This window comes from Erythrolamprus reginae, chromosome 1 (assembly GCF_031021105.1).
Source record: "Erythrolamprus reginae isolate rEryReg1 chromosome 1, rEryReg1.hap1, whole genome shotgun sequence".
Taxonomy (NCBI): domain Eukaryota; kingdom Metazoa; phylum Chordata; class Lepidosauria; order Squamata; family Dipsadidae; genus Erythrolamprus; species Erythrolamprus reginae.
The window spans coordinates 216,048,806-216,076,112 of NC_091950.1; the positions used below are offsets into that span (position 1 = coordinate 216,048,806).

The window sequence follows — 27,307 nt, forward strand, 5'->3', positions numbered from 1 at the left end:
CAACAATAATAAAACAGTATACAATAAACAAATCTAATATTTAAAAAGTATCTAAAAACCCATTAATTTAAAAACCATTCAAGACAAGCATACCATACATAAAACTATATAAGCCTGGGGGAAATGTCTCAATTCCCCCATGCCTGGTGGCAGAGGTGAGTTGCCTCCAGGTTAGCAGTGCCCATCAAATGGCAAAGGCTTCTTTCTCCCAGATGGCCTATCTCCTCTTGGTTACTGCCAGTTTTTGAGAGATGTAAGCACATAGCAGGAATTGGCCTTATTCGTTCTTTTGCAACAGCACCACCACCACAGCCACATCACTAGCATGCGCCTAAATGATGAATTGTCAATCGGAGTTGGGGTACTGTAGGATCAGTTCCTGGGCAAAGAGCCGCTTCAGTCTTTCAAAGGCGTTCTGGCAATCCATCGTCCAACTGATTGGCTTGTTTGGCTTTGGCTTGGTGGGCGTCGGGCCTGTTTTTAGCAGCTCCATCAGTGGCAGGGCTATTTTGGCAAAGGGCAGGATGAATTGTCTATAGAAGTTCGCGAAACCCAGGAAGCTTTGCAATTGCTTGTGAGTGCATGGGGGTTGCTAATTGAGTAGTGCTCTCACTTTCCCCAGGTCCATCTCGATCCCATCCTTTGAGATATGGTATCCCAAATAGTCCAGTGATGTCTTGTGAAACTCACATTTGGAAAGTGTTGCATATAATTTGGTGGCTAGGAGTTTTTTCAAGACTTGTCACACCAGTTTCACATGCTCTTCCAGCGTTCCACTAAAGATGAGTATATCATCTAAATAGACGCCCCCCCCCCCTTGTAGAAGTGATGTACTGCATAAAAACTGTAGGGACTCACTGCAATCCAAAAGGCATTACCTTGAATTGGAAGCTTCCCAGTGGGCAGTTGAATGCAGTTCTCCATTCATCCCCCTCATTGATTCGGATGTGATAATATGCTTCTCTCAAATCTAGCTTGGAAAATATCTTGCCTTTGGACAAGCGTTTCAGCAAGTTTTTCATGAGGGGGAGGGGGTAGGTGTTTTGCACACACACCGCATTTATCCCCGGACATCAACACATAATCTGACTTCTATCTTTCTTCGCCTTGAATAGCATGGGAGCAGCAACCCTTGATCTTGATGGTTGGATGAACCACCTCTCCAAGATGGCATCAATATACCTCCTCAACTATTCCAGTTCCTTTGGGGAAATGGAATACATCTTCGATTTTGGGAGTATTGCACCTGGCTCGAATTCTATTGCACAGTCCACCAGCCATTGGGGGGGGGGAGTTCATTACATTCTTCCTCATTAAAAACCCTCTCTAAGTCTTGATATTCTTTCAGCACCTTCTGGGAACCTGGTGGAGTTGCCTCCCTAGCAGGGGCTGTGAATTGAGGATTGGTTGGTGCCCCAGGCATCAATCCTTCTCAGTGGTTCTGGTCCCTCAAAGGAGTTGTTGGGCTGACATTCATGGTTAACTTCCAGTACCTATCCTCCCATCTTATGGTGGATATCAACTTCTCTAGCCATATCAAGCCCAGGATGATGCCTTCTGACATCTATGAAACAAAGACTTGCAATGTTGCCCCATCTTTAACTCTATGGGTTTGGTGAGATTGGCTCGGGCTCCCCCAATTAGTGATCCATCCAGCTGTTGGAACCAGATGGGGCTTGCTAGGGCCATTATGGATCCTCAGCTTTTCCACCGTATCTATTATGGCATCTATCTCCCCCTCCTTTCCCATTTTGGGCACTTTAATATTTGTATTTATGAGGAATGGGCAAATTGCTTTACTCACCATTGGGTCATTTTTATAGCTGCTCCCTTCATTCCAATGGGTTGCTGCTTTTTCAGGAGACAACATCTCGTCATTGTCTGGAGGGGAAGGGTGTTCTTCTGATTGCAGCGCCAGCTGTCCCAATTCCAGCGGTCCTGGGCCCCTCTTCCAGTAAGCAGGAGGTGGCCTGGCCTTTGGCTGAGAGATAGGGGCTGGTGACAGGCATTCGGTGGCCTGGTAGCCAGCCTGATCACACTGATAGCACTTTGTGGCCCTTGTTGGCTTGAAGCGCGGGGTTGCTGTGGCCCTAGGTGGAACTCTACAACCCAACTGGCTGGCCAATCGATGGAGGCTTTCTTTCGCTTTTTGACCATCTAGTCTAGAGCAATGATGGTGGAATACTAATCTTGGACATGGTACCCCCCTGATCTTGCATGCCTCTTTCAATTCCGGATCCAGTGCATCTCTGAACATGTGCATCAAGAGCAATTTGGGCCAGTCCTGCACCGTCCTAGCCACTCTTTTAAATTCCCATAAAGCTCCTTCATTGGGGACCAAGCTTGCCTCTACTTTTAGATCTGTTCCTTGGCATCTACCTGTTGGGCCTCATCACAGAATCTGACCCTAATCAACTGAATGAAGTTGCTCATGCCATCTAGCTCGGGGGCTGCTTCATCATGGAGTTCGGCCATCCATTCTTCTGCTGCTTCCTCGTTCATGCCCTCGGTTATCTTGTCAATCAGCTGCCTATCTGTCTGATAGCAATCCCTGTATTCAGGGATATAGACCCACACTTAATGGAGAAAATAGGACAGCTTCTTTGGGTTGCCACTGAATGTGGCACAGAACCAAGGTGTGGCCTCCTGGGCTTGAGGGCGGTGGCTAGACTGGGTGCAGCCAGTGGGGTGACAGCCTGCTGGGGCACCCCTCCAACTTTACACCCTCCCTGCTGCCTCTGTTGGCCTAGGCCCCATGTGGCCCCATCTACAGAGAGAGCCCCGGCCACTGGGGGAGGGGCGGGCATGCCCCAAATTGACATTGCAGGGATCTGTTGTGCTGCCCCCATCCATGGTGTGATGTTTGGTTGCAGGGTGTATCCTGGGGTCCACTGGCTCTGTGCCCACCCCACTCCATGGAAGAAAGCCTGTCCTGGCGAAGCTCCCCCAGACTTGCTTCCAAGTCTGGGGGAGCCTGCTGGTGGTACTCCCCCATCCCAACTGTCAGTGTTGGGGGCTCCCTAGGCCAGGCTGATAAGCTGGCTTTGGAGGACAGGTATTGGGCTGTTCAAGTACTTTTCACCCCAGTGGAGAGGCCCCCTAGAATTCCACTGCCACCATATGGAAAGAACAGGGGTCCCCCGCTCAATAGGGGCCCCTGGTGCCTATCTGGGAAGGAGAACTCTGGCTATGATTTGGGGCTTGTCCAATTCATGGTTGTGTTCAAACCAGTTAGGGAGATCCATCAACAACTGACGGCATGACAGCGGCTGGAATCTTTCACTTTCAAAGCAGTTTGTGACCATAATTTCTTGCTGTCTTTATTCCTGAGCCAATAGCAGCCCAGCATCCAGAGGGCCTCTGTCCCCCTAGGTTGGAGGACTCAGACCCTCAACTGCACCTTGGTCTAAAGGTCTGCTTTAGCCGAGAGACGGGCCAAGGAGCATCTGTCTGAATCTCACTCTTTTCAGCCTCTCCAACAGCTATAAATTCCTAGGATGGGTTGTAAAGGACCTGGAATTCCCCAGCAGCTTGCTCCTTCTCTTCCATTTTTTTTCTTTTTTTTCTTCTCCTGAGTTTTCACATCACTCGGTGCCAGGTTGGATGCTGGGGCTCAATTCCTGACCAGCGCCCAAAGCTAGGGGTAGCTGGATGAGAATTTAAGAGAGATTCAAGTTAATTGTCAAGGATCGAGGTAGCATCCAAACTAAATCAGAGTCCAAGTCAAAGTAATTCTCAAAGTTCCAATTTATTGCCAGAGCCATTCTGGCACCTACACTGGAAACCTGAATCTGAGTTTCACACCCAGGTTGAAAGCTCTCATCCCTTGTCCCCCACCCACAAATTTGTCACGTTGCCCACTCAGATTGTGCCAGTGTGGCAAGTCCTACTTCAGCTTCTGCCCAGATGGGTGGGTATAGGTTGCATCTGTTCCCTCATGAAAATCACCCCTCCCAAGTTCCCATAAACATCATGCCTATAGTGATAGTGTAGAGCCTATAGTGATAGTGTAGCAAGCTGTTAATTTATCTGCACCAGCTTGACAGGTATAACCAAGGAATTGGGGTACTTTCATATCATGATCTTCTAATCATAAATGATGTTTAACCAAAAGTAGTTCCAAGCAGTGGTGAAATCTACTTACCTTCCCTATCAGTTTGGAAGCACACATTTTCACCCTTTGTGAATGCACAGAAAGCTTTGCATATGTGCAGAGGGTTAAAAAAAAGAAAATAATGAGGTCCAGGAGGGTGGCCGGAGTCTGGCACTGTCGCTGCTACAATTCTCCAAACCACTGGTGGCCACCACTACCATTTTGCCTGACTGGGCTGAACTGGTAGCATTTCACTCCTGGTTTCAAGCCTTCTTTTTGTCATTTGTTTGGCAGTATTTAAAAACTCACCATCTTGTACTTAGAATTAAAATTTGAACCAACATTTACAAAACACCCTTTCTTAATAACTAAATAAATGCAAATAGTATAGAGTTATGATGCAAATTAATTGATCCATGATGTTCTATAGGTGTTATAGAAGAGTTGACCTATTCTGTTTCATGTCTTATGTCAGATATTAGTGAATGTTGATTACTTCTGTAGAGGAGCTGACAAACATTCCAACTTCAAAGGAATTGTATGTCCATAGTGGCAAACTGATATTTGTTGCAGTTTTCCTTAGCTCATTTATAATATGCTTTGTTCAATGGTGTTTTACATTATTATTTCGTAATAATTGCAATTACAACATTATGCTTCCTAGTTATTTATTTATTAAGGCTTCTAGACAGGGTGTCCTCATTTAGTGATCCAAGTGGATCCAGCAACTGGTTGTTAAGCAGTTAAGTCAATAACTGAAATTACAACATGCTTATCATCTTTCTTTGTGTAACAGATCTACAAAGTTTGTAAATACAAGACTAGTTGTAAAATTATTTTTCATTATTGTTGCCACTGTGAACGGCTGCTAAATGACAATTACCTGGTTTGCTGAATTGCTATGGGCTATAAGCAATTTTAGGAAATGGCAAAATGAAGTTTATACATAATGATTTGAAAACCTAACACATGAACAACCCCATACCAAACAATAAATAAGCCATCTCACAGGCACAGACCAAACCTCTGTTTTCCAAATGTTGGGAAGCCCATTAAGGAGGAAAAGGATTGGATATCTTGCCTCTGGTAAGATGGTTGGCATACAAGTTTTAAAATAAAATAAAATAAATAAAATAAAATAAAGCAAAATAAAATAATAAAATAGTACATTAAAGTAAAGTAAAATAAATTTTAAAAGGCCATGGACTTTATCTGTGTTTTTTAGCAGGAATTAAGGTTCCAGGAGAGCTCCCTTATCAAGAGTCAACTTTATAAGAGGAAGTACAAGCCCATCTAGAATTAAAGATAAAATATTTCTGAATGCAGTAAGCCTTTAAATCCACAGTCACTTCATCTTGATAGTATTTGCTAGAATTGAACAAAAACTACCTTCTACCAATTTTATAGATCATAGACAGATCTATGTCTGTTTTTCCCCATCAAACTCTTACAGCGTCCAGGTCAGGATTTCCACTGTGCAGCCTTTTCAACAGAGGAAGAGATGCAGAACCTATATACAATCCATATTCTGATACTATACCCGATGCTGGATATAGTAGTTACGTAATCTCTGCCAACAGTTTTATAAACATGCTCTCAAACATCAGAACTAGCCCAGGAAACCCTGGTCATATTTCTTTTTATGGTTAAAAATCATCAGGCGATACTTTCTGGTTAGATGCTGTTGAAAGCAAGAAAAACAACTAGAATCTTTTTTCTTTTAACAGAGGTACAGGTGAAAAAAGTAAAAGGAGAAATCCTATTATAGGTTTCTCACATAACCTATAGTTGATATCATTTGTCAAAGGCAGAAAAATAATGCTTCATGTCTGATTCTATAAAATTCTTGATGCAGTTGTATGCCTGCTCTCCATTATCATCAAAAGTTGACTGCTGTTGTAATACCCTTTCACGTCAAATACTGATATTGAACATAACACTCGCTAGTGTTGGAGAAGAATCACACAACCAGAAAATATTCAAAGGATATTCTCCACTGAACTTTAAGCAAGATAATTTAAAATTTTGACATCAAATCACATACACATACACACACACTCAAGATGATAGGGTGATAAGAATGGATGTCAGTTTAAAGAGTATTATTTTTCTGGGTTCAAAATAAGGTAAATCTAGGCAACTGTTCTCTTTTTATATATATAGCAGTCAACTCATCTCTGATTACAAATTTGAGAAATACTTTCCTGCCATTCATGATAGGAAAGATAAAGAATAGTATTATATTTGCAATAGCAGTGAATATCTGTAACTCGGGTGTAGAATGAAGGTAAAGTTTCATTCTCTGAGCTTGTGGGTTGGTTTCCAAATGTTTTGTTACCAGGCTAGGTAACATCTTCAGGTATGTCAAGTGAGAGTATTGTAGTATTATATTTACTATAATATTATAGTTACTAAAATAATCTTTACATCAGTTGAAAGGAACAAGCTCCTGTTTTATCTATATTCTATGATAAAAAATCAACAAAAGCCAAAATATGATTGATAATTATAAAATATAATACTTAAAACAACGTATGGAGGAGAGATCCAGAACTACTTAGTAAAAGAGGATGTCTTTTTAAAAACTGAGGGGAAAGAAAATTTGGCAACATTATGAGTCACACTTCTGTTGACAGCACCTATAGAGAGTGGGAGGGAGGGAGGATTTTTGCTGCTGTTCCATATTCCTTTAACCTTTAATCCTCACTGCATACTCACCAACTCATATCCTGACTTTCCTCAATTGTCACAGGGACATCTCATAGCAGAGAAAAAGGCAGGGATGGGGATGCAGTTTGTTGGAATCCACATAATCAATCCAGTAGTGGGTTCCTACCAGTGCACCTAATTGGGCACAGCTTTGCGGCTCTGGCATGTGAGCACACATTCAAGTGAAATTTTACTTCCTGGACCTGTGCAGGTATCAAAATCTCACATGAGGATGCACACGCGTATGTGTTTCGGTGAGGTTTTTTGCTTCTGCACCTGCGCAAAAATAGCGACGGGGGTGCTTACCCACCGGCGCTTTTTGCTGGAGGCTCGGGGAGACGCAGCACACGTGGTGTAGCCGCCATCTTGAATTTCGGCTGAGATCTCGCAAGATTTCGCGAGATCTCAGCCGATGATCAGGCCAGGGTGGCCTGATCAATGACGTGTCCGGGCAGGGCCTGCATGCCCTATAAAAGGGTGTGCAGGCCCGAGGCTCTCCCTTTTCGCCCGGACTCGTCAAGCTCAGCAGACACTCGGCCGGGTGTCTGCTCGTGGCCGCCATTTTGGGTGACCTCATGGCGCGGCGGACATTTTGGAGCTTCATCAGAGGCCTTTTGGTTGTGCTGGCCGCTGGAGCAGCTTGGTTCCGGTGGAAAGGCCACCCCTTTGGCACTCTCTGTCTGCTAGTCTCCCTTAATTTTCGGGGCAGAGTGCATTGGAGCCCATCCTCCTCGGGACCGAGGGGGACCGCTCCGTGGGCCTAAGGGAGGGGGAGGTGTGCCTGGCACGAGGGCCCATTAGCCTTCGGTTGGCGTGTGTGTGTGTGTGTCTGGCCCTACCTCTCCTCGGGACCGAGGAGAGCAGCGTCGGTCAGTTCATCCTTTTTAGCAGTAGCAGCCCCACAGCTACTTCCTTGCCTTCATAGGCAGGGTTCACCGTCTTCCTATTGGGGCTGGGGCCAATTTTGGCTCCGGCTCCTGGTTAACTAAAGAAAGAATAAATTAAGATCCTAATAATAATAATAGATCATTTGAATGGCCCCTAAGAGACAAAAGGGTCCGGCTACACTGGCCCAGCCAGTGGTCAGGCCAAGGAGGGCGCTGAGGCCCTCGGCTCGGGCTCGAGTGAGCCAGGAAAAGGCTCAGAGTGGAGCCCCGATGGGAGGGAGGGGGTTAGTGTCCCCTGGGCCTAGTAGTGACACTTCTCCTTTGTCTTGGGCCAGGGTCCTCGAGCGGTTGGATAACCTCGATTGCTGGAGGTCTGGATCCGGCATAGGAGGGGCCTCCTCGTTGGCGCCTGCGGCCCTTGGAAGAGATCCGGAGGAGATGGCGGCGTTGCCTGGCCCCGGGGGACCGGGGCTACCCTGGATGACTTCTACCCCTTTCGGGGCAGGTGAGGTCGCACCACACTTGACATCCACTCCGCTCCTCCCTCTACCCGGGCAGGCCTTTGTCCCGCCGGGTTTTGGGAGTGGGGTCAATTTTTTAGGGTCTCCAGCGGGCACCTGTAACCAGGTTTGGTCCCCGCCAGCTACCGCTGCGGTTCCTCAGGCCCCTGTGGTGGCTTTTCTGCCGGGGCCCGGGGTGTCAGGGGCAGGGGGTTGGACCCCGCCGGCTCCAGCCGCAATGGCTCCGGCCCCTTTGATGGCTTACCCGTCGGGGCCGGGGGTGCTTGGGATTGGGGCCACCATGGTTTGGGATCCCTTTGCCAGCCTTAGGGCAGGGACCATCCCATGCGGGCTGCCAGCGACACCACTGGGGTTCCACCTTCATCCCTTGGTTAAGGAGGCCATATGGAAAGGGGAGTACATGGACCTCTTTTCCATCCTGAATAGGGAGGTCCCAAAAAAGGATAAGGAGGGGGAAGTCCCGGACGAGAAGCCCAAGAAAGCAAAGGTCAGTAAGTGTTTCAGCTCTTGGCTGTACGCTTATTTGACCTATGCCACGGTAGTGCTCCAGAGGCAGCCGGCTAGGGCTGCCTCAATGCTTAAGTACACAGACCTGATAGCCAGGGCCCAATTTGAATATAAGGGCTCAATCTGGAGGCACTACGATAAAGCATTTAGGATGCGGGTGGCATTCGATCCCACTCTCCCCTGGGACATGGTAGTTCCCGACGTGGTTCCAAGCAACCTACATGTCTGGGAAAGAGGGCTGTGATAGAACAGACAGTGGGCACTTTATGGAGGAGGAGTCCCCAGCTTCCACCCCAGCTAAGGCCCCCATGGGGGGTGCGTCAAAGGGAGCCTGTCCCCCATGTCATGAATTTGCTGCAAGAGGGGCTTGTTTTTGTCCCTTTTGTAAATTCAGGCATGCATGTGGGAACTGTGGGGGTACCCACGCTGCTTACGTTTGTCCCAGGCCTAAAAAGGGGAAGGACAAGAAGGGAGGGGGTCAGGCGAAGCAGCCCCCACCTGCTGGGGGAAAAGGGCCCCAGCCCAATTAATCTTCCTGTTCTTAAGGGTTGGTTAAAAAACTACCACCCTCACTCGAGAGCGGATGCTCTCCTGCAAGGATTCTCTGAGGGATTTAGGATCCCTTATATGGGGGTTAGGAAAGCCTTCATGTCCGACAACCTTAGATCGGTTGTGGGACATGAAGACATTGTTAGGGTGAAGATACAAAAGGAGGTGGCCGAGGGCAGGGTTCTGGGGCCTTTCCCAGAACCGCCCTCCCCAAATCTTAGAGTGTCCCCGTTAGGTGTGGTCCCCAAAAAGGCGAGTGGTGAATTTAGGTTGATTCACCATTTGTCTTTTCCCAAAGGGGAGTCAGTGAATGATTTCATTCCTGACAAACTTTGTTCAGTCCGGTACGCATCCTTTGATGCAGCCGTGGCCATGGTTAGGAAGTGTGGGGTTGGAGCCCTCATGGGTAAATGCGACATTAAGTCGGCATTCCGGCTCCTCCTCATACACCCAGATGACTTCGAGCTCTTGGGCTTCTACTTCGAGGGTGGTTTTTATGTTGACAGAGCATTGCCTATGGGTTGCTCTGTCTCATGCTCTCTTTTTGAGAGTTTTAGCACCTTTTGGAGTGGGCGCTTCGGAGGCGCAGTGGTCTGGGTTCGGTCGTTCACTACCTTGACGATTTCTTGATGGCAGGGCCTGCGCGTTCAGAGCAATTCTTTGCTCTAATGCGGGACTTCGAAGCCCTTTGTGCTCATTTGAGGGTGCCTTTAGCTCCCGAGAAGACCGAGGGCCCTGCTACCAAGATTACCTTTCTTGGTATTGAATTGGACTCTGAGGAGCAATCTTCTAGATTGCCCCCTGGACAAATTGGTCAAGATTCGGGGTAAACTTGATCTAGTGTTGGGCTGCAGGAAGGTCACCCTTCGGCAGCTGCAAGAATTAGCGGGGAATCTGAATTTTGCCTGCCGGGTCATTGTGCCTGGCCGGGCTTTTTCACGGAGGTTGTACAGTGCGATGAAGGGGCTCCGTTTGCCCCATCATCGTACCCGCTTATGCGCCGGGGTCAGGGCTGACCTGTACGTATGGCGGGAGTTCTTAGAACAGTTTAATGGGTTGTCATTTTGGAGGCAGGAGCTTCTTTTGGAAGCTGAGTTACAGATGTGTTCAGACGCTGCAGGGACCTGTGGTTTCGGGGTGGTATTAGGTGACCAGTGGTGCTGGTCTGCTTGGCCTCCGGAATGGAGAGCCTCCCCCCTGGTTAAGGATTTGACCTTTTTAGAGCTCTTCCCCTTAGTAGTGGCCTTAGAGCTTTGGGGGGGAGCAATTTAGGGACAAAACTGTGCACTTTTGGTGCGACAACCTGGCGGTTGTCCATGTTGTGAACGCCCTGTCCTCTAAGAGTGACAGGGTCATGCGGCTTGTCCGCCATTTTGTGCACAGGTCTTTGTCCCTAAACGCCTTGTTTTTGGCTAGACATGTCCCTGGGTTAGATAACGGGATTGCTGACGCCTTGTCCCGTGGTCAGTTGTCCAGGTTTCAGACCCTGGCTCCGTGGGCCCGAGCGTCACCAGAGGCTTTTCCCGACCACCTTTGGAGCCTGGGTGGGCTCCCGAGCAGTGGAGAGCTGAGGCCTTTAGGGCCATGGCCCTCTCCGTGGCACCAGGCACCCTGAGGGCTTATCAGCATGCAGGAAGGAGTCTGGGGATTTCAGGCAGGATAAGGGTTACCCCCATAGTTGGCCTGCCCCAGTAGAACACCTGATGGAATTTTGTGTCCAGCTTAGGCAGCGTGGCCTTTCACTTAGGACAATTAGGTCCAAGCTAGCCGGTCTCGCCTTTCTGTCCAAGGCGGGGGGGGAGGGTTATGGACTTTTCTGGTGACTTCCGCATTTGGAAGATGCTGGAAGGCTAGGTGAGGGAGCGACAGGGGACCCCTTTAGATAGTCGCCAGGCTCTGACGGTGCAGCAGCTGTCGGTTATTAATCAAGCTTTGGACAGTCTGTGTGCCTCTCTGTGTGAGGCCCGTCTCTTTATGGCAGCGGTTTCTGTCATGTTTTTGGGGGCCCTGCGGGTCAGCGAGGCTATGGCCTCCTCACAGGCTGACAGGTTGCTCCGTGCCTTCCAGTTCGCTGATTTAGTTTAGCTGGGTTCTAGGGTCCAGGGTTCTGGCCAGGCCAGGCATTGATCCCGTCGGCTATGGAACACGTTGTTCCGTATCGCCGCTGCCACTAGTGCGGCAATTAGGGGTTTCTCGATACGGTGGATTCGGGAAATCGGCCGCTGGCGGTCAGCAGCCTGTTTAGGGTACGAACGGCCGGCTGAGGGTTCAGGGTAAGGTCTTAGGCTAGGTTCACCTCTTCTGGTTAGCCCCACCAGTACGAGACCGATGGCATTGCTTTGTGGTCACAGCGTGACATTTTGGGGCTGACCGCTCAGCAACAAGAACCGCCGGGGGGACCCAATTGTCGTTGGGCTGATGGATCACCGTCGTCTGGCTGGGGGAGAAGAGGCGTGCGGTGGGAAGGGTTTTCTACCACTATTGCTGGGGAGGCAGCATCCCATTGCTGCGCCCAGGTGGTGCTGGGAAGGCGGCATCCCATTGCTGCCCCCAGGTTGTACTGGGAGGGCGGCATCTCATTGCTGCACCCAGGTGGTACTGCGAGGGTGGCATCCCATTGCTGCGCCCAGGTGACAGGTCTGGCACATTGGTGGCAATGACCTGTGCATGCTTGGAGGTCTGTCCTTGATCTGCCAGGCTTGCGATGACCCGCAGTGGCTTCGCACTGTGTGGCCCACCGCGCAAGTGGTGTGGTCTGAGGTCCTCCCGAGGATCACCTGGAGGGTCGCCATTTCCCTTAGGGCCATTCACTGGGTTAGGCGGGGAGTTAATAAGGCCCTGGGAAGGATAGTCAGGGAGTTAGGTGGGGTTGTAGTGGCCCATCCCCACATCACCAGTGATCAGCCGTGGCTTTACCGGGCTGGCAGTGTTCACCTGTCAGATCAGGGGAACACCATTTTCTTACAGGACCTGCAGCAGTCACTGCGCGAGCTGGTGCAGTTAGAGGGGGGAGTTGGGGGGCCAAGATAGAGATCTGACCCCTGCTCCATGGCAGGTTAGGGACGGAAAACTGGGTGGTGGTTTAGCAACTGCATGTTCTCTGTTGGGCATCTTTGGGGATGATTTACAGGTTCTCTACAAAGCTTGTGGTATTGGTGACCTGAGCAGTTGGGGGGAACCTGTCTTTGGGTCCTGCCCATTTAATTCCCCTTTTAGGGGGTAGCCGGCGGGACCTCCCACATGCAAGTGCATGGCATGGTCTCAGGTGAGGGAGGGCCCCTGGAAGTTTATTATACGTCATTTTCCGCCCCGGAAGCAATTGTTTGACCCCGCGGGTCCATGTTAGGGTCATAGTTAATTATGTTAATTATGCTGATTTAATTAATAAATTATGCAAATTTATTTTAATAAAAATGACCCAGTTTTAAATCCAGCTCTTGTGTCTGTGTCGTTACTCCCCCTCTCCTGCAAACAGATGTGGGAATCCACTACTGAATCAATCCAATTATCTCTTTCTCTGAAATTGAGGAAAAGAAAAGCACTGATCAAGTAACAACTAGAGTAACTGCATGAGACAACTGCAGTTGTTCCAGATAGATCCAGGTGTGTATGTAATTATGTCATTCTTCCTATAAAAAGAAGGGTTAAGCATGAAATGAGTGTCTACATAACAATATTTTATAAAGGAGTCAGTTATTTGAAGCATATAAAATTGTATCCCATATAATTATAGGGTAATATATCTATCTCTCTGTCTAAACTTTTGCACTATGTTTTGGTCTCAGAATTTGGACTCTAAATATCAGGCTAGATGAAGCTTGCATTCATTAAATGATTGTATATGGTCCCTGCTGACTTTAAAAGGAACTCAAGTAAGTAACCACAAAATATGTTTACCTCTTGTACAAAAAGAAACATGCTGTGATTTGGGTATATTAATTCTGCTACGCTATCTGATCCAAGTTCACTGACAGCTATCCCCACAGTGAAAAAGATACTTTGTGCAAGCTAATATTTATGTTAAAAATAGGTTCTGTTTCTCAACTTAATAAACAGTAAGGCTCTTCAGAACAGGTGGTCGTCCTTGGGATGAAACTGCAAACAGTGGCAGAAATTTAGGCTTAGCATGTAAGTTCATCTACTGAGGTTTTTGGGCCTTTGCTGTTAATGAGGCACTAGAGAATCTTGGAATATTCCCAAGTAGCAGATTTTGTATTTCTTCTCCTCTTAATGATGCTTACCTTTCAGGTGTTGTTTGTAATTACAGCTAAATGAAGTTGTAAAAAGTTAAGCTTAGAATAAACACAATCTCAGTGTTCTACATAAATTCCCTATTGCCACCACTACCAAAAAAACCAGAAAGGGAAAAAAATTAAGAGTTAACTTGAAAATGAACCACTCCTGAGGACACAGAGATTTAAATTAATGTTGGTACCACAGTAGAAGTATATAGTGTGCCAGAGGCAGGTATCATGGTACCCTCTAGTTATTTTGGACTATAATGTGTATAATCCAAGATAATTGGATGTATAGCCCAGAGCAAAAGTATAGACCAAAGCATTGGATAACTCCAAGTTGCCTACTACTGGTCTATGAAGTAAATAAACTGTTTACTTCATAATCAGATTATTTCTTTTTCTGCTTTCAGGATATGGCTCCTTCTGTGAAGAAAGACATGGGTATCTGGGGAAATTACAAAACATTTTCTTCAACAGAAACACTTACATTATTTTAAAAATGTCACTATTGTTATATCACTCACTTCTAAAGTACAATTTCTTGTACTTCGGAGAGGGGCGGCATACAAATCTAATAAACTAAACTATAATTTTCTAATATTAATTTAAGAGTAATAGTTAATGAATGTTTAATCTTTTTAAAGCAATAGGATTAACTTGGTATCAAAATTGAAAGAGTTGATACAAATGTGATGAAAACAGTTTTAAGTCATGTCACTTGTTCAGTTTGATTGTTCAATGGTAAATATTTAAATTGCTGAACTGTTTTTCTGATATTGGCTGCATGAGAGCTACAGTTATCATAATCATTGACTGGCTACTTTGACGAAAAACGTATTGTAATTGGCAAATACTTATAGTAGGATTTTGTCGATTAAAAATCAATCATTTCATTTCAGGTTAGAAAATGTTACCTCTAGAACTATTTACGGTATGCCTTTAAAAAATAACCCTCGCTTAAGTAGTTTTTCCTTAATTAAATAGGATACAATTAACTTATAAACAACTGGAACATATGGAAAACCGTAATCGACATAGAAGAGCATAATGCTATAAAAATTAAGTCATCTACAAACATGCAAAACTTATTAATGGCAAGTTTTCATTTGCTAACGTATATTCTGTGTTGCTGAGTTACTGTGAAATTATAATGAAATCCTGCTGTGAAGTGGTTATCAAACACAAGGAGGAAAAGGTTTCACTGCTTTACAAAGGATTTGCTGTTAATTAGCTTTTGTATACATACACTGTCAACAAAAAAAGAAAGCTTGGTATTTGTAAAAGGTGGTGTGAAAGCTTTTTTTCAACTGGAAGAAAAAAATGAAGAGCATTAATATGTGCACACAGTTTTACCCCACCATTTCTCTGTGGGAAAGACTTGGCTAATTAGTTCCTCTTAGTTAAAAGGAGATATGTGAAAATAAGGGGGACCATTATTTAGGGTATAAATCAATACATGCATTTGATTAGAGAAGGAAATATTAAAACATTGTTTCCCTATGCTGATTATGTCTGCCACATTATGATTGCTTAACTACCAGAAAAGGAAAAATAGTTCCCTTTCATTTTATGGATTCTTTTGCTCTTAATTATACCTCGAATGCTTGCTGTGAAAATTGAAACGTTAGCATTTTTTCAAAATATAGTCATGAATTAGCTCTTCAGTTGGGCTGCTAGGCTTTGGATATTGCATCACTTTCTGGCTGAAGATATCTCATCTGGTACACAAATGAAGTTCCAGGTAGTTATTATAACATACCAGGAAGGCAATGGTTATGCATAACTTTTATATATTTCATAGGACTAAGGCATGCCTAGTAGTGGAAGATAAGTCTTGCAAGGGGAGTACTGTGACAAAAGATCTCAGGTGGCAGAACTTTGGAGTGTGCCTCCTGGATAGAATCATGTCTAATGATTTCATAAGCAGTCATTGTATCAGTAGTGGGCTGGCTGGCATGGAAGCTAACCCCCAAATAGGAGGTCTTCAGGCAATTTCAGTGCTGAAAGCTATTCTGGGAAATTGAAAATCACCCTGGAAGAGAGCAAAGGCCAACTTTTCCCATCCTGTGGACAGGTAAAAATACCATGAAATCACTATAAAATGAGACTCTAAGTTTATTTAAAATATTCACCCCTTATTCATAGATGACAGTAGAAGAAAACCTATAGGTTTGCTTTTCATTAAATTCAGAGATACTGAATATTTATGAAGCATGGGCCATAGAAGACTATGCACTTTTGAGTGAAGACCTGGACTGCAAAATTCAAAATAGTCTGCAGTGTGAAGGCAGGTATATGATGCTTTCTGTGCGGAGATTCTGACTATTTAAAAATCCCTTCATCACTATAGTATTCATCAGTACAGTTTTTCATGATTTTCAAACAATAAGTGATAATAAAACTCATTCCCAGTACAGTTAAAATTATCATTCAAAAAATGACCATAATAAGTGCATGGCAAAAACTTGGAACAGCTAGTAAGAACAACAATAAGCAAGCTAGGAGTCATCTGCCAATTTACCAAAGATTGTCAGCTAATTCTGGCACACTCTCCATTCCTCTCTTCTTTTCTCTTGGCATGTGCTTCCAATGCTGGTTTTAAAGCTGATGAGTCCATTTTCTGCCAATTGTTCTGTAAGAGGGAATTCTTTACTGGCAAAAAATGGGACACATCTGGCTCCTTACTATTGATAGCTAATAGGGGATTATTCCTGTACCTATTCTGCTTTTTCAATTCCAAGTCTACGTATATGTTAGCATGGATCAGTACAGTTCTTTTGTGCCTTCAAGCAATATCTACTGTGTATATATTCCTGGACAACAGTGAGGAATCTTATTAAATAAGCATGCTAAAATCATCAATCTAATTCCCAATCATAAATATCATTTTTTTTTGCTCACTTCAGTAAGCTCCTAGCCTGATTCTATGCTCAGAAGTAAGCCATCATTAGGACATATTCCTTTTGCCCATATCTGCAAGCCTAAGCAATGTGTCAAATAGACCTGGGAACAGAACAAGTGTATAATCATTGCGCCCAGCAAAAACTAAGAAACCAAAAATAAAATACTCATAGAAAGAACCCCTCAAATGAGGCAAAGTCATGTAATTTCAACTTTCAGATATGCATGGAAAATTTTTAACAGGGTCTCAAAGTTTGTTTCGGGTCAAATAGACCCGAACAGAACAGCAGGGTTTTAAGATAGGTGAGTATAAAAACAAACACCTCTCAAGATTTACATTAATTAATTAACCAATCAATCAATCAATCAATCAATCAGATAATTAAGACAATTCCTTCAATATTCTCAGAAGCAACTATTATATCTAAATACAAGTAATAAAAACAATTATATTGTTACATACAGATGACATTGATCTAAAGAGAAAAAAAATGGCCAGTGAATGTAAGGTTAGTGCAGAATATTTGAGGCAGAAAATCACATTAATCAGTTTGATTAGTTTGGGACATATGATCAGAATGGTGTGAGGCCTGGAAGCCATCTTTTACTTTTTGTATCCAGGCCTGAAATAATTTCTACTGTGGGAAAATGGGAGGGGGGATTGTATGCAGTAAATGATACATAGTAATCTATATAATATTCTTTCCAGAAAGTTAAGGCCATTTTACTCTGCAGCTGCGATGGAATGACTAGGAGGCATCCTCAGTTTGGATGGTGCCTGATTGGATTGTGTGATGAACATGTAAGTGATGGGCAGGAACTTGAATTTTCTTTTGGGTGGAGAAAACCCGGAAGCTCTCAGATTCAGGTTTTTCCAGATGTGCTAATATGACATCTCTAATAAAATGGAACTTTGAGGAAACTCAAGCCTCGGAAATTTGTTTTGTTGGGGGTGTTACTTGGAAAATTAAGATCCATTCTATTTTTTCAAAGTCAACTCCCGGAAATTGCCTGGACAAGTCCTTGCAGTTGTCTTGGCAAGATTTCAGAAGTGGTTTGTTTTTGCTTGCTTCCTAGGGTTTTAAAAGAGTGAGTGGCCTAAGATCACCTAGCCAGTTTTGTATCTAAACCAGAACCAGAACTCAGTGTCTCCTGGTTTCAAGTCTAATCGCTAACCACTACACTAGGCTAGTTTTCATAAGGAATGTTTATACATTTATTTATACTGCTGCTGTTGCAACAAGTTTTATCCCACCTTCCATACCAGGTAGTGTAGTTTGAATACTGGCTATGGAATCTCTTAAGGACTTCAGTCTGCCTTATACAATCTTCATTTAAATCGTCACTAAAAGTATATTTTTAACATTCGAATTACAAAAGAATCATGAAAGCAGGTGGGAACTACAATTTTACATTTGACGGTGCATGCGTAAGCATCACTAGTGTAGAAAGTACCCAAAAAGACTTGAATGGGTGAATACAAATTTAGGATCCCACTCACTAAACTGGGTAATGTGATTATTCTACTTCTTACAAAGAAGAACAAAAAGAACAAAAAGTTGAGATGGCTGATGTTACCTAGCGTGCTGGAGTAATGTGGACTGGCGTGTCCACGGATAGTAAATGCAGTCATGCCTAGTGGGGCCTCTACACCTGCAGGCAATTACAGAACAGAAAAGATCATTCACCATTCACAGGGGCCATGCACACACAAGCACCTTTGCGCACACATGGAACATGGGAGGTGTGGCAAGAGGAGCAAGTGCTCAGCAAGTACCTATCCATGAAACCAATGCAGTCCTCGAGGCGTGGGCCTATGCACCTGCAGCGAATCCAGGTGAAGGTGGGGGAAGGGAGAAAAGAGAAAAAGAAAACATGCATTAGGCATTTTATAGGCAGAATCATCACCATCATCATCATCACTATCACCATCACCATCATCATCATCATCCTTCCATTTTCCTTGCTCCAAATAGTTACATTACAATATTCCCTCAATTGTCATTAAACTATTGCTTCAAATGTTTTCCACTTCAAAGTGCCTTGTATTATGCTCTGCTGTTTGTAAAATTGCAAGACTAAATCACTGTGGATACAAATTGTGATTCTTCATTTACTTACCTCAGTAAAGATAACTGCGAATTTGTGCAAAAATGGTCAGAGCCAAGTTTCACCTGCCAAAGCAAGGATCTACATGGTACCATAATACAATAGCCCAATAAATTTAATCATTACTGACTACATTACGGTTAGGGCTTAAAAGATAACAACTAACATTTTCTCTATTTCAAGAAACAAAATTACCATTCAATTATGCTGCTTCTATCAAGGCTGGATAAAAAGTAATTATATTCATCCAGTGTGTGTGGGTATTTATTGATTGATGAATTGATTGATCACATTTATAATATACCAAATTCCATTAAGTTGCTCTGCACAGCAGGATACATTTAACTAGTAAGAAACAATATAAGAAAGATAAGAAGTGCTTTTGCAACAAAAATAATAAAATAATCAGGTTAACATGTAAAATTATATCAAAGGCTAACCGAAGGCCTGGGGGAAAGCCAGGTTATTAAGCATTTTATGAAGATAGTCTTATACTTCTCTATGGTGTTATGAGTGGTCCACAATCAGGGCAGTTAGTGACAGATTCTGTGGAGGATGAACCGGGCCTGTCTTGGTACCCTAGGCCAGTGTTCTTGCCAACTGAGAGAGTGAGAGTGTGGGAGAGTTGGAACCGGAGGAATCTGGGAAACCTCCAGAGGATGGAGATACCCCAATGCTGGTAATGTCTGACTCAGAGCAGGAGGGAGACATTGGAGATCAGGAACCCCTATTAGAGGCCCATGTCAGAAGGTCAAGAAGCAGACAGGAATATCTTTATGGGAAAATTGAAAAGTCTGCTCCTGTCAGTAGAAAGCATCTTTAACTATATAAAAGTGTTTAAATTGAATCCTTTGCTCATGGGGGCTTCTTTGTTCCGATCTGGTAGGCCCAAAGCAAAACATATGGGGGATATTGCAACAGGAAAAAGCTTGATTCCTTGCTCCCATCAAGTTTTAAGATTTAATGAGTGTGATGCAAACCAACTCTTGTTGGATTGTATAGGACAGGCAGGAATGATCAGAGATATGTAGTCACTCCAGACAATCAGGTTCTATAGGTAAAGGGCTTAATTTGTGGTAACCAAACAACTTGAATTGCATCTGGAAGCTAAGTGGTAGCCAATGCAGTTCATGAGCAACAGTATTACACACAAATAGTCTGGCGTATCCATTACTATCTGCATTGATGCATTCTGGAGCACTTGCAGCTTCCAAGGGATCTTCAAGAGAAATCTCATTTACAACATATTGTAATAGTCCACATGTGAAGTGACTAAGGCACAAAGTATTGTTTTCATAGGTGGCCTCTTCAGTCCAGGAGCAGGCATGGCTAATATACAAGATGGATCTGTGCAATAGATTTCTTGGTAAGAGCTGTCAGCTCATTTTTCAACAGGCACCACCCTAGACAAGAAAAGCATAGATCTAACAAAAGGGTAGTGGGTTAAAACATCCCAGCTAAACTTGCAAGGCTATACCTCAGGTATTTTAATAGGACTTGCCTAGTCACAGGGGAACTATAAGCAAATCTCAACGACTATTGATCAGATAGCTATATAGACAGATAGCTAGAATATTCCTATTTGGGTCCTCCAGGTGATGCTGTGACTTCCCAACAAGGAAGGGGAAAGGATGGATCACCTTAAATATAGGTTTTGGATGACCATTATGATAAGAGTAGAAGAATAACTTTGTTTTACTACTCCTATTGTCATGCTGTAATGTCTAAAATGGATTCTTATTCTAAACCTTGTTTGGTTATATATACCCTTCATCTTTCTCTAACGTGCTTTTCATAACCCAGAGCTACTCAGAAAATCAAAGAGCACCATGGGATCAACAGTCAATCATAGTGAGGGGCTGAATAGAAACAATGCAATCCAAGGATCTCATTCTAGGCTACAACTAAGGATTTGCCTAAAATGCCCTTCAGAACCACAGTGGTTAAGTGAATCCCTGCAGTTGCTTGTCAGAAGATCCCAAAAGATGTTCACATAACCCTGGGACATTGCCACCATCATAACTACGTTGTCAATTGTCCAAAGTTTGATCCAATAACCCCTTTATTTTTCTCACAAAGTCCTTCCTTCCTAGAAGGAAGAATAGAAAGAATAAAATGGAAAAGGGGATTAAAAAGGGATACAAAAAAATAAAAAAGAAAAGGGTTCAGTTCAAAGTTCTGCTCAGATTAAAGAAACTGGAGTTTGAGAAGGGTTGATTAAGCTTGGAGTATTGTTTTGTTTGCTCTTTTTTAAACTTTAATTATTTTTTCTATTTAGATATATAAATTTAGGAATTGCAGTTCTGTTTTAATAAAGTTAGAAGCATTGATTATAATAATATATATAGTAGGTGATACTGATTTGGATTAATGCATAAATGGAATTGAATTTAGAATTGTTGGGGAGATTAATGATGTTAACGATTTTTAATTGATTGAAAATAGAGAATATTTAGATTTTTTCCCCTTTTTTCTTTTCTCAAATTGACTGAAATTTAAGATTAATAATTAAGTAAGAAATGTATATAAATATTAGTTGGCTAAATGTTAGATGGGTTGAAATAATTTTTAAATTTGGGATTAGGTCAATGTGCTATTTAGGGGGGGAAGTCTGAAATTCATATATGTTTATGTTTTGTTTTTAATTTTTTTTTGTTAACATCTGATTGGCTATACAAGGTTTTATTGGTTTATAGAAAAATGTATAAAGAAAGAAGGAAGCACTTTGGCATATTGGTTAATAAGTTAGAAATATAAGTGGTGTACTTTTTGAAGGAACATTAAGGAGGGAATTTAATTAAAAGAAAACGCAACTGGATGACAAAATTAGAAAAAAAACTTTTGCAACTGTTTTGATGATTGATATTAGTTGCTAACAAAATACCACATTTTATTCATGGAAAATTAGATGACACACTGTACTTTTTGAATGTATGTTGACAGAAAAAAAAATATCCTCCCCAAAAGTCCTTCCTTCCTCTATCCCTCCATTCATTTCATCCTTCCTTCCTTCCTTCCTTATTCCCTCCATTTCTCCTTCCTTCCTTCCATCCTTCCTTCCTTATTCCCTCCATTTCTCCTTCCTTCCTTCCCTGCCTCCTTCCTCTCCACTTCTCTTTCCCTCCCTCTCTTTCCCTTTTCTTTCTTCCTTTCTCTCTTTTCCCTCTTTTCCTTCTCTCTCATTCTCTCCCTCCAGGTCTCTCTCATTTCTGTGTACTTCTCCCTCCCCACTTCTCTCTCTCATTTGTTTCTCCTCCCTTTTTGCTCTCATTTCTCTCATCTTCATTTCTGCTTGTCTCTCTCTTTCCTCTCCCTTTTTCTTTCTCTCGTCATAATCCAGAAGCAGGTGCTGCAGGTGCTGCAGGACCTGGAGGGAGGCGTGGGAAGAGGCAGGATCTCTTCTGGTAGGGGGTGTGGCTGCATTGGCAGTGGCAGATTCCACCTCTCCAGCAGGCAAAGAGCCATTTTCCTTGGGGGGTGGATGCTGACCGTCAGCTTTAAAAAGAAAGGCAGAGGGCGAGGCAAGAGCTCCAGTTTGGGCAGCGCCGTCACCCAAGCAATGGGAATAACCATCCTTTTTCACCCACAGGATACACACACACACACTCCTGCGGCACTGCCTAAACCGGAGCTATTGCCTCGCCATCCCTCCGCCTTTCTCTTTAAAGTTCATGGCGGAGTGCTCAGCTTTCTCCCCCCCAGCACATGGCGGGGCGCAGAAGTTCGCCCTGAGGCAGAGAGCCCCCCATGGGGGTTTCTCCTTGGTCAACAGCTTGGGAGGGGCAGATCATCTGTCGGGTGGGGAGAAACGGCGCCGCTCCACTACGCGGGGGTTTGCATGCCCGCGTGCCCACACACACTAGAGGGAACAGTGCTTAGGGACCTAGTTGTTAACCCAGTAACAAAGTTAAACCAATCAGTAGGATGCTGCTGCATAGCAGAGAGACCAGTATAAGAATAACAATTGTCAGGTAGGATAAGATAGGATAGGACAGGGTAGGGTAGGGTAGCATAGCATAGCATAGTGTAGTGCAGCATAGCACAGAATGTAAAGTACACTTTAAATGTACACTAATAAGTACACTCTCAAAAGATAAACATTATACATATACCCACATACACATATATATGACACAGAGAAATATCACAGTCTAATTTGAACGCATATATATATGGCAAAGAAAGAAGGAAGGAAGGAAGGAAAGAAGGAAGGAAGGAAGGAAGGAAGGAAGGAAGGAAGGAAGGAAGGAAGGAAGGATCATGTGAGTTTATAAGACGGATGGCATAAGGGACAAAGCTTTACAGAATTTAGCAGTAGACCTGATAATAGCTACTTTGAAACCTCTTCTGAGCTTCCTATAATCTTCTCACCTGCCCTTACCACTCTGTATGGACCTTCTATTAAGGCACTGCTGCCACCAAACCAAACAGTGATGCAGTTTGTTAAAACGCTCTCAATCATGCCTCTGTAAAAAGTGGCCAGGATCGAAGGAGAAAGTTGTGCTCTCCTCATCCAATGCAGGAAATGCAAACATGGGTTTGCACACTACACTAAAGATAACGTATGAAGAGACATGTTAGTTATCTGCACCCACAGATCCTTAATATTACTGACCATCTCCACAGCTGCGGCTTTGATATAAAGTGGAGTATGATTATGCTGGCTCTAGGGAAAGGATGTGGCCAAACGCAGTGGTGACATGGAGTTCCCTGCACACCACAGAAAATCCCAATACCAATGCCTCTTGGGAGACCTGGTTGGTTTGGAACCTGGTCAGAATAACCCTGGAGGGATGGTGAAGAAGGCAGACACCATCAGATTTCCTGGGTGGGGTGGCAAACACCCCAGGGAGCCAACAAGAGCTCCCAACCAGAGGCGGCTGGGATATGACTTATTGTCCTAGCCACAGTGGCCACAAATGGATGGATCATTTATTTGAAGATTGAAATCACCTGGGAAGGGAGATATAAGATTATGTGCTGGAGAAGATTCCCCAGAGAATGAAGCTTGGGTAAAGAAAAGGATTTCACCCTACTTTTTAGGGAATCTTAACAAAGGCATTTGCTTTGAGTATTTAGGCTTTGGGTGCCAAGCCTACCAGTCTGTGTTTATACATCAAATATTTTGTTGGAATGCTATTTACAAGGCTGATATGGAATGATGTGGCAATGGCACTCTGCACATACTGAACAGGCTTTTTATACCAATTTAATTCCAGTTGCCAAGCTACCACAGAGAATTAAAGACTTTTAGAGAAGTATTTTGATTTTTTTCACCATCATTCTTATTCTGAATCAGGCCAGATATACCATCTCAGTCACTGATTCTATTGATTCTAAAAAAGCCAGGAAGAAGAAAATTTATGAATAATAAAATAAAATAAAGGTAAATTAATTTATTTAGAGCACAGATCACAAAAACTCTGATGGCAGGGAGAGAAATAAGGCATCTCAGATATGCATTATGACTACTTAAGTCCCCCATTATCATTCAATGGCACACTGACATATTTTAAAGGAGTTGTATTTATAAGAATAGCTTTTAAAAAATAGTTGTCATACTTTTATTTTGCTTAGCTACTAGCATTAATACAAGCAAGTGATTTTTAATGGTACCTGTAGCCTGTTCTGAAAAGATAATATGGTTGCTTCATGTTTAATAATATAATAATCAGAAAATTATTATGAATCATGGTTGATTTATCAAAAGCCAAAATGTCTGTTTCAGAATATATTTTTGCTTCTATTTTACGGTAGGTGTTTAGAAGAGACAATTGACAAAATTCATTTTTTTTTCAGAGCTTGGTAGCTTGGCAACCTTCCAAAAATGTATGTGTCATTTTATTAGAAGGGGATTTCCAAATAAAATGTCTGTAGGAGAACATCAGTGAGGCATGGTTTCATATATATGTATTATTGCCTACATGCATTCACCACAGCCTCCAGAAATTTCAGGAGAAAGCCCCAAGGGACAAGGGACTGAGGAATAAGATATTTGCCTGGAACAATTTTCTGCTCTATCCACCTGAACTGAATTTAAACTCACCAATGGGCTTAAACCAATATTTTCATTGCCCCTACTTGTATTTTTAACAATTAATATAAAGACATGTAGTAAGTAAAGAATTTTCCATTCCTATTGCAATGGCAGAAGGGTGCAAAAATTCCAGTCGTTACATTCTTTATTTCCAGATGTTTTATAGATTCAAGAACAGAACTAATATTATTTTAGGCACTTATATTTAACATTAAATATATATTCAGCTATAAAAAAAACTATCTTCCATTATTGCTTACCCCTAACCCTCTGAAGTGCTTTGTATTCTTTCCAGTAATAATAATTATTTTTAACCATATAACCCAGATCTTAAAAGACCAAATAGAAGTTACCTCTACCACAGCTTCTGGGATATCTTTGCATTCTTAGTTTAATTTCCCTGCAAGCTCTGTTGTAATTAGAGCTGCAAAACCAGCAGAAAACTCTCATTTTGAATGGCAACAGCTGTTGACATCAACATTTTATTGAATTATTTACTGCTTTAATTTTAGCAGCAAAATAATAAAAGCCTCTTGTGAATTATTATTTTACAAAATTAATTTGTTAGTTGTCTCTTGGTTTTTGTTAGAGATTGTCCAGCATTCAATGTAGAATAACTCGAGTGGTCTATATTAATTGTTCAGAAGTCACACAACTTCAGTTGCTAGCATGCCGAGTTACCATAGTGAGAAAAATTCTTTGGATTTGAAAATGCTCTTCTCTATACCCTCTGTACTGTTGCCAAGATAACAGCACAGGCGCTTCTATAAAATCATCAGGAATCAAACTTGATTTGAAAAATATGTTATTAAATGTCACCTGCACCATGACAGAACAAGTTCTGATGGTTGAGAAGTTTATGGAGATATGGTAAAATAGAAATCAAGTTACTGATTTTCTTTGTTAACTTTTTATTTTTGTTTAGTCTACAAGGTTTAAAAAAAAGGAGGCTTCCCAAACTAAGAGAAAAGTGCACAAAGTTCACTAGTGTTTACAGAGAAGAAAAGCTTCCATAAACGACAATCCCTTCTAGCTTTCGTAGCCTAATCAACACATTTGGCTGATATCTGGATCAAATTCAGCAAGTCTAGTAGCTTTTAAAAAATGATTCATTCAGAAAGTACTCTTATAAAAGGGCTTGGTTCTTCAAGCATCAGCATTATCCTTTGAAATGCATTCCATTGAAGTTTCTGGAAAAGGGTACTTTGTTTTAAATGGCGTTTCATGACATCTGCTTTGTGAACATTAATGCCAAAACATGGTAATCAGGAATAAGAAGGATCTTAAATAAATACGAATGAGATCCTGTATCTGTGCCAACTTACATCATAAGAAGCATTGGGAATACTTCCACACAAGGGACATTCATAGCTAACAAGAGCCATTTTAATACATTTAGGAGAAGAGTACTAAACACAAGTCATGTACCATAAGAACTGAAGCGGAAATGTAATCACAGATGCCTAAAGCAAAACCTTTGCAGATTATGTTGGTTGCCAGATATAACGGTTTTCTATTTTGGTGACACTTTATTCAATTAATATGGTGAAGGAAAAAAAATATAGGCATAGATATTTCACTGCCTTTATAAAGATATTCTAACCAACACTAATTCAACTTCGCTAACTCTAGGAATTATAATTAGCTGAAGATACGGAAGTAGGAGAAAGACTGAGAGAAAGTGATGACATAATATCTAAGAGAACCTATTTTAAAACTGAAGACATTCAAACACATATCTTCGACTTTATAAAATGTGAGGATTAAAAAACACCAAGCAACATAAGTGGGATACCATGGTAGGAGAAGCTAAAAAGAAGAGGATTGAGGAGAATTTTTAAACAAAGTTCAAACTTTCGAAAAACATATTGAAAGTTTAATTGAAAATAATTCTAGTGTACAGAAAAGCGAAGGAATGCAAAGCCAGTGTGGCTAAATAAAGAGCTTAGTGAAGATCTGAAAATCACATAAAGCAAACTGTAAAAAGCTCCAGGCTGTAGTAATAATAATAATAATAATAATAATAATAATAATAATAATAACAACAACAACAACAACAACAACAACAGCAACAGCAACAGCAGCAGCAACAGAGTTGGAAGGGACTTTGGAGGTCTTCTAGTCCAACTCCCTGCTTAGGCAGGAAACCCTACACAACTTCAGACAAATGGTTATCCAACATCTTTTAAAAATTTCCAGTGTTGGAACATTCACAACTTCTGGAAGCAAGCTGTTCCACTGATTCATTTTTCCAATTTCCTTAGCTCCAAGTTGCTTCTCTCCTTGTTTAGTTTCCACCCATTGCTTCTTGTTCTACCCTCAGGTGCTTTGAAGAATAATTTGACTCCCTTTTCTTTGTGGCAAACACTGAGATACTGGAACACTGCTATCATGTCTTCCCCAGCCCTTCTTTTCATTTAAATTACACATATTCAATTCTTGCAACCATTCTTCATGTCTAAGCCTCCAGTCCCCTAATCATTTTTGTTGCTCTTATCTGTACTCTTTCTAGAGTCTCAATATCCTTTTTGCATCGTGGCGACCAAAACTGAATGCAGTATTCCAAGTGGTATTAACACTTTATGTGATCTTGATTCTATCCCTCTGTTAATAGAAACATAGAAGACTGACGGCAGAAAAAGACCCCATGGTCCATCTAATGCAGCCTGGAACTGTGTTGGTTGTCCACTAGGACTCCAAGATCCCTCTCATAGTTACTATTGTTGAGCAATGTGCCATATAGTGTACTTGTGCAT

At 42.5% G+C, this 27,307-nt stretch overlaps 1 protein-coding gene across 1 annotated transcript in view; it reads right to left on the bottom strand.

Annotated features, from left to right (window-relative positions):
* Positions 1-27,307, bottom strand: part of ERBB4 (erb-b2 receptor tyrosine kinase 4) — a 1,218,240-nt gene that overhangs the window by 233,136 nt on the left and 957,797 nt on the right. Inside the window, exon 16 of the mRNA XM_070732179.1 lies at positions 17,984-18,058. Coding sequence (XP_070588280.1) covers positions 17,984-18,058 — 75 coding nt within the window. The remainder of the gene's footprint in view (positions 1-17,983; positions 18,059-27,307) is intronic.